The sequence below is a fragment of the Nerophis lumbriciformis genome, linkage group LG10 (genome assembly GCF_033978685.3).
Source record: "Nerophis lumbriciformis linkage group LG10, RoL_Nlum_v2.1, whole genome shotgun sequence".
NCBI lineage: Eukaryota > Metazoa > Chordata > Actinopteri > Syngnathiformes > Syngnathidae > Nerophis > Nerophis lumbriciformis.
The window spans coordinates 8,104,140-8,117,814 of NC_084557.2; the positions used below are offsets into that span (position 1 = coordinate 8,104,140).

Here is a 13,675-nt window from a genome sequence, read left to right on the forward strand (position 1 = left end):
AAGTAACTTTTACGAGAAAATAGAATGTGAAGAAAGTTTTGTAAAACTATGGGAACATAAAAGGTTATAAAAACTAATACTAGGATGTTACAGATAAAGTAAAAAGGAGAAATGTTACAAAAATAAAACCGCATTTTTATCAAGTAGAACCTTAAAACCCTCCAAAGTTGAAGCATTTGCACATCTTCCAAAACAAAAAACTTCTCAGGACTCTTATTATGAAAAAACTGTTCATTCATTTATTTTTCAGCATTTGCAATACAAAGAAACTCATCCACTTCACGGCGCTCGCTTCCATCTTTCAATGTGAAGAGAAAAGTTTATGAATGCCAATAATGTTGCATCATGACATGAACTTATGTCACCAATGTTGTGTTATAACATGAACTTTTGTCACCAATGTTGCACTATGACATGAATTTATGTCACCAATGTTGCATCATGACATGTACTTATGTCACCAATGTTGCATTATGACATGAACTTATGTCACCAATGTTGCATTATGACATGAACTTATGTCACCAATGTTGCACTATGACATGAACTTATGTCACCAATGTTGCATCATGACATGTACTTATGTCACCAATGTTGCACTATGACATGATCTTATGTCACCAATGTTGCACTATGACATGAACTTATGTCACCAATGTTGCATCATGACATGTACTTATGTCACCAATGTTGCATCATGACATGTACTTATGTCACCAATGTTGCATCATGACATGTACTTATGTCACCAATGTTGCATTATGACATGAACTTATGTCACCAATGTTGCATTATGACATGATCTTATGTCACCAATGTTGCATCATGACATGAACTTATGTCACCAATGTTGCATCATGACATGAACTTATGTCACCAATGTTGCATCATGACATGAACTTATGTCACCAATGTTGTATTATAACATGAACTTTTGTCACCAATGTTGCACTATGACATGAACTTATGTCACCAATGTTGCATCATGACATGTACTTATGTCACCAATGTTGCATTATGACATGAACTTATGTCACCAATGTTGCATTATGACATGAACTTATGTCACCAATGTTGCACTATGACATGAACTTATGTCACCAATGTTGCATCATGACATGTACTTATGTCACCAATGTTGCACTATGACATGATCTTATGTCACCAATGTTGCACTATGACATGAACTTATGTCACCAATGTTGCATCATGACATGTACTTATGTCACCAATGTTGCATCATGACATGTACTTATGTCACCAATGTTGCATTATAACATGAACTTATGTCACCAATGTTGCATTATGACATGAACTTATGTCACCAATGTTGCATTATGACATGATCTTATGTCACCAATGTTGCATCATGACATGAACTTATGTCACCAATGTTGCATCATGACATGAACTTATGTCACCAATGTTGCATCATGACATGTACTTATGTCACCAATGTTGCACCATGACATGATCTTATGTCACCAATATTGCATCATGACATGAACTTATGTCACCAATGTTGCATCATGACATAAACTTATGTCACCAATGTTGCATTATGACATATTATGTCACCAATATTGCATCATGACATGATCTTATGTCACCAATGTTGCATCATGACATGAACTTATGTCACCAATGTTGCATTATGACATAAACTTATGTCACCAATATTGCATCATGACATGAATTTGTGAATGACACCAATATTGCATCATGACATGAACTTATGTCACCAGTGTTGCATTATGACATGATCTTATGCCACCAATGTTGCATCATGACATGAACTTATGTCACCAATGTTGCATTATGACATGATATTATGTCACCAATGTTGCATCATGACATGAACCTATGTCACCAATGTTGCATCATGACATGATCTTATGTCACCAATGTTGCATTATGACATAAACTTATGTCACCAATATTGCATCATGACATGAATTTATGAATGACACCAATATTGCATCATGACATGAACTTATGTCACCAGTGTTGCATCATGACATGAACTTGTCACCAATGTTGCATTATGACATAAACTTATGTCACCAATATTGCATAGTGACATTAATTTATGAATGTCACCAATATTGCATCATGACATGAAGTTATGTCACCAGTGTTGCATCATGACATGAACTTATGTCAACAATGTTGCATCATGACATAAACTTATGTCACCAATATTGCATAGTGACATTAATTTATGAATGTCACCAATATTGCATCATGACATGAAGTTATGTCACCAGTGTTGCATCATGACATGAACTTATGTCAACAATGTTGCATCATGACATGAACTTATGTCACCAATATTGCATCATGACATCATGAATTTCTGAATGTCACCAATAGTGCATCATGACATGAAGTTATGTCACCAGTGTTGCATCATGACATGAATTTATAAATGTTACATTATTGCATCATGACATGAAGTTACTCCACAAGCAGTTTAACGTAGATACTGTAAACACTCTTCTGGTCACAGGTAGTGTACAATGTACTGTACAATGAAATGTACAATGTAGCGTACAATGTACTGTACAATGTAGCGTACAATGTAGTGTACAATGTGCTTCTATGCACTGTAGTCCAACACGTCCATGCAAGTACTCACAAGTTAGCATCACAGTATGGATTCATTCTCAGTTCTGCTCTGACGTGACAATAATTGATACACAAATGACAACATTCAGTAAGCATCATTTAGTCTACAAATGTACAAGAGTCTACACAACACAAACACAATCAGTGCTGGGACTTGATGCTCAGCTCTCTCCTCCACTTAGTCCATTTGGCACAAGGTCACCTAACCATTCCATCAGATTCCTCTGGTGACGATGCGATTCATAATTATTTATTCAAAATGAGTCTTAAGTCAAACTGATTCTCCAAATGTATTATTTGGTATCATAATTATAATGAAACTTTTTCAAAACAGGCTAGAAATCTCTTTCTGGTTGCATGGAGATGGCCTAAAACATCTTTTTTTATTTTTTTATAATTCTTATAAATAAATAAAAATATTTTTAAAGGTATATTATATGGTAAATATCCACCCCTCCATCCATTTTCTACCGCTATATTTAAATATAATATATGGTACATATAGTATAATATATTCACTACATATTAGGGGCGCACAAACACTTTTTATTTAATAATTTGGTATAATAATTATAATGAAACTTTTTCAAAACAGGTTAAAGGTTAGAAAATCTCTTTCTGGTTGCACGGAGATGGTCTTTTTTTGGTTTTTGATTTTTGAAAATTCTCAATACATTTTATTTGGTGTAGCGTTTTTCAGAGTACTCAAAGACGCTTAACAGGATAAAAATTAAAATATAAAACAGTTCAAAGTAATAATATAAAAACAGTATATTGTAAAATACATAACACTGGACATTTACAAGACACAGAACACTAATCACAGGTTAAAAGCAAATCTGAAGAGGTGCGTTTTGAGAAAATTTAAAATCGGGATGAATAAAAATTGTGATTTGGATGTGAATCGATTTTTTAGTGCACCCCTAATATATGGTATAATATTTTTAAATATATTATAATACATTTACTTTGCCTGCCACGTCGTCTCTAGACTGGCTGATGTACGCCTTCACTTTAACACCTGCTTCGTAGCTACATGTATATATATATGAAAATATATAATGCATTTAAATATATTATTATATCCTAGAGATGCACAAAAAATCGATTCACATCTGAATCGGGATTCTTATTCATCCTGATTTTAAATGGATTCATAATTTTCAAAAATAGATTTAAATAAATAAATAAAATAAAAACAATTTCAGGCCATCTCCATGCAACCAGAAATATGTTTTCTAAGCTGTAACCTGTTTTGAAAAAGTGTCAATATAATTATATTAAATAATGCAATGCAAAAAAACTGTTTGAATGGAGAATCGATTCTCAAAAAGTGTCAATATAATTATATTAAATAATGCAATGCAAAAAACTGTTTGAATGGAGAATCGATTCTCAATGGAATCGTCACCCCAGAAATCAGAATTGGATCCAATCGTTACGCGCCCAAAGATTCCCTCCCTTAATAAGAAAATGAAGGTTTGCTACTTTAAAAAAAAAACAGAGGTGTTCTAGAACACAAACAATGGCCACCAGCACGTTTTGGGCTTCCTCGCGGAGCATCTTTGGGTCGGGCCGGCCCACAGCGGACTGAACGTTGAGGCTCAGCGAGGCCCCGCCTCCTTGCCGTGACATCAGCTGACGCCCGACGAGGGGCACAAGCCCACCCGGAGGAGCAAAAGGCGCCCGGACACTTGAGTGAGTCACCTAAATGAGCGAACACTTCAAGAACTTCATCTTCTTGGACTTTTTCTCCGTGATCTTGATGGCCTTGCCTGACGCTCCGCCGTTGTTGTCCGTCTACGAGAAGAAAAAGCAGATGAAAGGGAGCAGGAAGTTAGGACTTAGTAAGGACTTAGTAAGTTAGTAAAGACTTACTGTCTTGGAGCTGAGATTGTGCAGGATGTCTCTCCCCATGCTGTAAAAGGCCTGGTCGCCATGACAACACAGCAGTCAGTGTTTAAAGAAGCAGAAATATTCAAATATTGACCTACCTCCTCCACGTTTAGACTGGTCTTGGCACTGGTCTCAAAGAACTTGACCCCATAGTCGATAGCCAGCTAGAAGAAGAGGACGTGAGTTTTAGAAACTTGATGTACTTTTTATTGCTTCTTCTTGGCAGACTCACCTTCTCTCCTCGGTCTTTGGACACCTGTCTCCTGTCCGCCATGTCACATTTGTTCCCCAGGACCATCTTCTCCACGTCTGATGAGGCGTGCTGGCAGGGTGGACAAGTCACTTTGGTTTTTACAAAATAGCTTCATGGTCGGGATTTTTCATTTTCATTTTATTTTGTAAATATCATCCTAGAATTGTCAACAAGTCAGGTTACTGCAGTATGTATTCATGTACATTATGGACAGTTTAAAAACTATCTAATGGGAGACAATGCAAGAGTAGTTTGTTTTTTTACCCCCCCAAAAAATGTCTTTATTATCAGGATTTTTTTATGTATGTATTACATTTTTTTTAATTCATTTGTAAACATTTTTAATATTATAAATGACAATCATTGACAAGTCCAGTTACCTATTTATTGATGTACATTATGGACAGTTTAATAATCTAATGAGATCCAATACAACAGTAGTTTTTCCCCAAAAAATATGTTTATTGTCTATTTTTATTTTTGTATTAGATTTTTTTTATTTGTAAACATTTTTTTTTTTTCTAAATACCTTTTTATCATTCAAAAGTCAAGTTACTTTTTTACTAATATACAACATGGACAGTTTAATACCAATCTAAGTAGAGCCAATGCAACAGTGGTTTTCTCCCTCAAACATGTTTTTATTGTCAGGATTTTTTTATGTATGTATTTGTATTTTATTTGTACAAATTTTTTTTTTCTAAATATAATTGTATCATTGACAATCCACGGTACTTGTTTATTCATGTAAATTATGGACAGTTTAATAACAATCTAATGAGATCCAATACAACAGTAGTTTTCCCCAAAAAAATATGTTTATTGTCAGTATTTTTATTTATTTTTTAAAGTTATTTTATTTGTACAAAAAATAATTTCTAAATACATTTTTATCATTGAAAAGTGAAGCTACTTATTTACTAATATACCAACATGCACAGTTTAATACCAATGTAAGTAGATCCAATACAACAGTGGCCCCCGCCCCCCAAAAAATGTATTGTCAGGATTTTTTTTATTTATGTATTATATTTGTATATTATTTGTACACTTTTTTTTCCCAAAATATAAATGTATCATTGACAATTCACGGTACTTGTTTATTCATGTACATTATGGACAGTTTAATAACGATCTAATGATATCCAATACAACAGTAGTTTCCCCAAAAATATGTTTCTCGGTATTTTTATTTTTGTATTATATTTTTTTTTGTTTATTTTATTTGTAAAAAAAAAAAAAAATTCTAAATACCTTTTTATCATTCAAAAGTCAAGCGACTTATTTACTAATATACAACATGCACAGTTTAACACCAATATAAGTAGATCCAATACAACAGTGGTTTTCTCCAAAAAAATATTTTTTATTGTTGGGATTTTTTTATTTATGTATTATATTTGTATTATACTTGTACACATATGTTTTTCTAAATATAATTGTATCATTGACAATTCACGGTACTTGTTTATTCATGTACATTATGGACACTTTAATAACAATCTAATAAGATCCAATACAACAGTAGTTTTCCCCAAAAAATATGATTATTGTCAGTATGTTTATTTCTGTATTAGATTTTTATTTGTTATTTTATTTGTAAACATTTTTTTTTCTAAAAACATTTTTATCATTCAAAAGTTAAGCTACTTATTTACTAATATACAACATGCACAGTTTAATACCAATATAAGTAGATCCAATAAAACAGTGGTTTTCCCAAAAAAAAATATTTTTTATTGTCAGGATTTTTATTTGTATTCTATTTGTACACATTTTTTTTCCTAAATATAATTGTATCATTGACAAGTCAAGTTACCTATTTATTTGTGTACTTTATGGACAGTTTAATAATCTAATGAGATCCAATACAACAGTAGTCCCCCCCCGCCCCCCAAAAAAATATGTTTATTGTCAGGATTTTTATTTTTGTATTGGATTTTTTTTTAGTTTTTTATTTGTAAAAAAAAAAAAAATAATTTCTAAATACATTTTTTCTCATTAAAAAATCAAGCTATTCATTCACTAATATACAACATGGACCGTTCAATACCAACCTAATGACATCCAATACAACAGTGGTTTTCCCCCTAAGAAAAAAGTTTTATTGTCAGGATGTTTTATTTGTATTATATTTTTATTTTATTTGTATACTTTTTTTCCCTAAATAAAATGTTATCATTGGCAAGTCAAGCTACTTGTTTATTCATGTACATTATGGACAGTTTAATAACAATCTAATTAGATCCAATACAACAGTGTTTTCCCCCCAAAATATCTTTACTGTCAGAATGTTTTGTTTATGTATTACATTTTTTTGTAATAATATAATGTTATCCTTGACAAGTCAAGCTACTTATTGATTCATGTAAATTATGGACAATTTAATAACAATAAAACTAGATCCAAGAGGAGTATTTGTTCCCAAATAAATATCTTTATTGTCAGGATTTTTTTATTATTGTATTCAATGTATTATTCGGACACATTTTTTTCTAAATATAATTTCATCATTGACAAGTCAAGCTACTTGTTCATTCATGTACATTATGGACAGTTTAATACCAATCTAATGCAACAGTATTATTCATATTTATCAGCCTGTGCATTATTGTGGATGTGGTTTTGCACTAACGGTGTGGAATTGCATCATACTGAGAGATGTTCTGGATACTGTTAGTTTACTTCCGCGTCACTCAAGTGTTTTTTCTAAATCTGCTAGTGGAAGAGTATTTTTGAGGATTGTTGACAGGTACATCGCATGAGCAAAAAAAGGATATATTTCTTAGATGCTCTACAGATGTTTGATGACTTTGCTTCATTGATCAGCATTAATTAGTATCAATACTCCTCTTTTGTTGTTTGCTAACCAGATAACACTATTGTCCCCCCAGTGGGTCTCTGTATCTCTCCAGGTCTTGTGTATGTGAGTGACAGGAAGAAAAGCTTGGGGATAAGTGATTTGCCGCCACCTACTGGTTTGCATGTTCAACACTCGGGGGACAAAGGCTGACTTTTTTGCCCTTTCAGTAAATTTGTGTTGTTTTTAGCCAAAATTGATGTTGTGTTACTCCACACACACACACACACACACACACACACACACACACACACACACACACACACATATATATATATATATATATATATATATATATATATATATATATATATATATATGTATGTATGTATGTATATATATACACACACACATACATGCATATATATATACATATATATATATAAACATATATGTGTATATATATATATACATATACACATATATATATATACATACATATATATAATTCCATATATATATTTATATGTATATATATATATACATATACACATATATATATGTATGTATATATATATATATATATACAGTACATATACACACACACATATATATATATATATATATATACATATACACACACACACACATATATATACACATACATAAATATATATATATATATACATATATATATATATATATATTATTTTATTTATTTTTTAAAGGATTTTTTTATGTTCATTTTGAAATTTCAATACACTAAAAGTTATTCAACAATACTCCAAAGGCAAACAGGACATATAATTCCTTCGTTTTTCAACTTTGGATGAATATATTTTTTGTGAACACATCAAAGGTTTACCTCTTCGATATTTCTGATCCAGTTTTTAATGTTTTCAAAGGACTTTTCATTGGAGATGTCGTAGACGAGCATGATTCCCTGGGAAGAGCACAACAAAATATTTTCAATGCACTCGATCTTCTTTTTCATAAAATGTACAGCAGTATGGACTTACCATCGCTCCTCTGTAGTAAGCTGTAGTGATGGTTCGAAACCTCTCCTGGCCTGCAGTGTCCCTGAGTGTATCCAATGATTGACAACAAGTCACATGAAGTCCAATGAAACAAAGTATTGTTGCACTCACCAAATTTGAAGTTTGACTCTCTTTCCATCCAGCTCTATTGTCCTGATTTTAAAGTCTATTCCTGCATGGGAATAAACAAAATGATAAATGCATTCATTGTTTAACATTTTTCCTCTAATTCAGTGCTTCTCAAACTTTTTTTTTCTACAAAAAAAACACTTGGCTCTCCAAGTACCACCATAATGGCCGACATTTCAAATATAGTAGCGTAGTAGGCCTAAGTAGTTATTAAAAACAAGGCAGAGGCTTTATTCTACAAGTATATTTGATATAAGGAGGGTAGGGACGGCGTGGCGCAGTGGAAGAGTGGCCGTGCGCGACCCGAGGGTCCCTGGTTCAATCCCCACCTAGTGCCAACCTCGTCATGTCCGTTGTGTCCTGAGCAAGACACTTCACCCTTGCTCCTGATGGGTGCTGGTTAGCGCCTTGCATGGCAGCTCCCTCCATCAGTGTGTGAATGTGTGTGTGAATGGGTGAATGTGGAAGTAGTGTCAAAGCGCTTTGAGTACCTTGAAGGTAGAAAAGCGCTATACAAGTACAACCCATTTATCATTTTATCATTTATATATTTGGCCACACAGTTTGAACAGTAACACTATGTTTGAATATAGGAAAATAAAACAGTTTGAGAATCACTCCTCCACATGGAGAGAAGCCAGATGAGGTGGTTCGGGCATCTGGTCAGGATGCCACCCGAACACCTCCCTAGGGAGGTGTTTAGGGCACGTCCGACCAGTAGGAGGCCACGGGGAAGACCCAGGACACGTTGGGAAGACTATGTCTCCCGGCTGGCCTGGGAACGCCTCGGGATCCCCCGGGAGGAGCTGGACGAAGTGGCTGGGGTGAGGGAAGTCTGGGCTTCCCTGCTTAGGCTGTTGCCCCCGCGACCCCACCTCGGTCGGATAAGCGGAAGAAGATGGATGGATGGATAATCCAAACATTGAGGTATATTTAAGTCAATTTAAATGATGCAAGCGAATAATAACCTGTGATTAATCATGATTCATCTACATTCAACATCTACATTGTGTATACTCCGGCTTCCTCCCACCTCCAAAGACATGCACCTGGGGATAGGTTGATTGGCAACACTAAATTGGCCCTAGTGTGTGAATGTGAGTGTGTCTATCTGTGTTGGCCCTGTGATGAGGTGGCCACTTGTCCAGGGTGTACCCCGCCTTCCGCCCGAATGCAGCTGAGATAGGCTCCAGCACCCCCCGCGACCCCGAGAGGGACAAGCAGTAAAAAATGGATGGATGAACGGAGTTTAATCCCGCTTTTTAATTTGGATTAATCATGATTAATCACGAGCATAATTTAAATTGTCTTAAAAAAATATTTATATATATATATATATATATATATATATATATATATATATATATATATATATATATATATATAGGCTCCAGCACCTCCGCAACCCCAAAAGGGACAAGCAGTAAAAAAAAATGTATGGGTGGATATACAGTATATATAGATATATCCATAATAACATACATATATACATTCATATATATATATATATATATATATATATATATATATACACATACATATACAGTACAGGCCAAAAGTTTGGACACACCTTCTCATTCAATGTGTTTTCTTTATTTTCATGACTATTTACATTGTAGATTGTCACATCAAAACTATGAATGAACACATGTGGAGTTATGTACTTAACAAAAAAAGGTGAAATAACTGAAAACATGTTTTATATTCTAGTTTCTTCAAAATAGCCACCCTTTGCTCTGATTACTGCCTTGCACACTCTTGGCATTCTCTCCATGAGCTTCAAGAGGTAGTCACCTGAAATGGTATCTAATCAACCCATATCTGTGTTGATTAGTGGAATTTCCCGCTTTACCAATGGGTTTGGGAACATCAGTTGTGTTGTGAATGAGAAGGTGTGTCCAAACTTTTGGCCTGTATTGTATGTATGTGTATATATATATATATATATATATATATATATATATATATATATATATATATACATACATACATATACATATACATACATATTATATACATACATATTATATATATATCCATCCATCCATTTTCTACTGCTTGTCCCATATATACACACCTACATAGATACATACATATATATATATATATATATATATATATATATATATATATATATATATATATATATATATATATATATATATATATATATAGTGGGGCAAAAAAGTATTTAGTCAGCCATCGATTGTGCAAGTTCTCCCACTTAAAATGATGACAGAGGTTTGTAATTTTCATCATAGGTACACTTCAACTGTGAGAGACAGAATGTGAAAAAAAATCCAGGAATTCACATTGTAGGAATTTTAAAGAATTTATTTGTACATTATGGTGGAAAATAAGTATTTGGTCACTTCAAACAAGGAAGATCTCTGGCTCTCACAGACCTGTAACTTCTTTTTTAAGAAGCTCTTCTGTCCTCTACTTGTTACCTGTATTAATGGCACCTGTTTGAACTTGTTATCTGTATAAAAGACACCTGTCCACAGCCTCAAACAGTCAGACTCCAAACTCCACTATGGCCAAGACCAAAGAGCTGTCGAAGGACACCAGGAAAAGAATTGTAGACCTGCACCAGACTGTGAAGAGTGAATCTACAATAGGCAAGCAGCTTGGTGTGAAAAAATCAAATGTGGGAGCAATTATCAGAAAATGGAAGACATACAAGACCACTGATAATCTCCCTCGATCTGGGGCTCCACGCAAGATCTCATCCCGTGGGGTCAAAATGATCATGAGAACGGTGAGCAAAAATCCCAGAACCACACGGGGGGACCTGGTGAATGACCTACAGAGAGCTGGGACCAAAGTAACAAAGGTTACCATCAGTAACACACTACGCCGACAGGGAATCAAATCCTGCAGTGCCAGACGTGTCCCCCTGCTTAAGCCAGTGCATGTCCAGGCCCGTCTGAAGTTTGCCAGAGAGCACATGGATGATACAGCAGAGGATTGGGAGAATGTCATGTGGTCAGATGAAACCAAAAAAAAACTTTTTGGTATAAACTCAACTTGTCGTGTTTGGAGGAAGAAGAATACTGAGTTGCATCCCAAGAACACCATACCTACTGTGAAGCATGGGGGTGGAAACATCATGCTTTGGGGCTGTTTTTCTGCTAAGGGGACAGGCCGACTGATCCGTGTTAAGGAAAGAATGAATGGGGCCATGTATCATGAGATTTTGAGCCAAAACCTCCTTCCTCAAGAGAGAGCTTTGAAGATGAAACGTGGCTGGGTCTTCCAGCATGACAATGATCCCAAACACACCGCCCGGGCAACGAAGAAGTGGCTCCGTAAGAAGCATTTGAAAGTCCTGGAGTGGCCTAGCCAGTCTCCAGACCTCAACTCCATAGAAAATCCGTGGAGGGAGTTGAAAGTCTATGTTGCTCGGCGACAGCCCCAAAACATCACTGCTCTCGAGAAGATCTGCATGGAGGAATGGGCCAAAATACCAGCTACTGTGTGTGCAAACCTGGTAAAGACCTATAGTAATCGTTTGACCTCTGTTATTGCCAACAAAGGTTATATTACAAAGTATTGAGTTGAATTTTTGTTATTGACCAAATACTTATTTTCCACCATAATTTACAAATAAATTCTTTAAAAATCCTACAATGTGAATTCCTGGATTTTTTTCTTCACATTCTGTCTTTCACAGTTGAAGTGTACCTATGATGAAAATTACAGACCTCTGTCATCATTTTAAGTGGGAGAACTTGCACAATTGGTGGTTGACTAAATACTTTTTTGCCCCACTGTATATATATATATATATATACATACATATATATATATATATATACATACATATATACACATATATAATATATAATTTTGTTTTACTTCACATATGTTGTAAAAAATCATTAAATATAAAATATATTTTTTAAAAACCTAAATACAATACATAACATAATTTCTTTATGTTATATTTATTATAATACAAACGTATATTAGCTCATATTTCATTGAAATATTTTTTCCCCAAAGGCCTCCTTTGTGGTGTGCTCACTCCACAACGTGGTGTGCTCACTCCACAACTTGGTGTGCTCACTCTGTCCAAGCTGACTATACATTTCCTGCATGTTTTTATTTTTATATTTTTGTTTACTCTACATAAAAAAAAACCTGGATAAAGGTCTAATCTACTTATATATGAGGCTGCATACATTATGGTTTTATTATCAGCTAAAATATAATATTGTCATCAAATATAATGCATATCATTATTTTTCAAATATTTCATTGTCAGATGAAAATGGTAATGTTTGTGTGAAAATATTATACTGCACGAATGTCAATATTGCACCAACCTATTATATTGTTGTATGTATTTTATTGGTGGAAAATACTTGATATGATTTTATATAATTTGAAATATGCTAATTAGAATATCCCCATTGTCTTCAATACTGCTGCACTCTCTGCCCTTCAAATGTAAACCCCCTGATGGATATGTGGTGACATGTTGTGCAGGTGCATGCTATTTTATCCTGCAGGTGTCCACGCTGAGTGACAGCTCGCTGCTTGCAGGGACTCACCTATGGTGGATATGAAGGTGGTGTTGAAGGAGTCTTCGCTGAATCGGAACAGCAGACACGTCTTGCCGACCCCGCTGTCCCCGATGAGCAGCAACTTGAACAGATAATCATAGGTCTTCGCCATTGTACACGACGACCAGGAAGGACGAGGTCAATAAACGCCTCGTCTTCTTTTTTAGACCCTCAGCTGTCTGAGGCGGTCTGGCTGCGGCCAGCGGACCAGTGCGGACAGCGGTGACGCAATGCATGCGCGGTGCATTCTGGGTCATGTAGTTTTTTGATGATGAAACCGCCACAGCCCGTAATGTTTACAGGCATTTTTTTTTTTTACATTTTGTTATACTATTTTTTTATTCGTACTATAAAAAAAATA

At 34.5% G+C, this 13,675-nt stretch overlaps 1 protein-coding gene across 2 annotated transcripts; it reads right to left on the minus strand.

Annotated features, from left to right (window-relative positions):
* Positions 1 to 3,303: 3,303 nt before the first annotated feature.
* Positions 3,304 to 13,597, minus strand: LOC133612709 (ras-related protein Rab-8B-like). Of its 2 annotated transcripts, XM_061970359.2 has the most exons (8): positions 13,303 to 13,581; positions 8,726 to 8,786; positions 8,597 to 8,657; positions 8,443 to 8,520; positions 4,757 to 4,846; positions 4,623 to 4,688; positions 4,507 to 4,557; positions 3,304 to 4,428 (listed from the first exon to the last, which is right to left on the minus strand). In XM_061970359.2, exons 1-8 carry the CDS (start codon positions 13,424 to 13,426, stop codon positions 4,336 to 4,338), a joined length of 624 nt encoding a protein of 207 aa, XP_061826343.1. In that variant the 5' UTR covers positions 13,427 to 13,581; the 3' UTR covers positions 3,304 to 4,335. The 2 variants fall into 2 exon arrangements, with proteins under 2 accessions (XP_061826343.1, XP_061826342.1); XM_061970358.2 differs by having other exon boundaries at positions 4,507 to 4,688; positions 13,303 to 13,597.
* Positions 13,598 to 13,675: the final 78 nt, after the last annotated feature.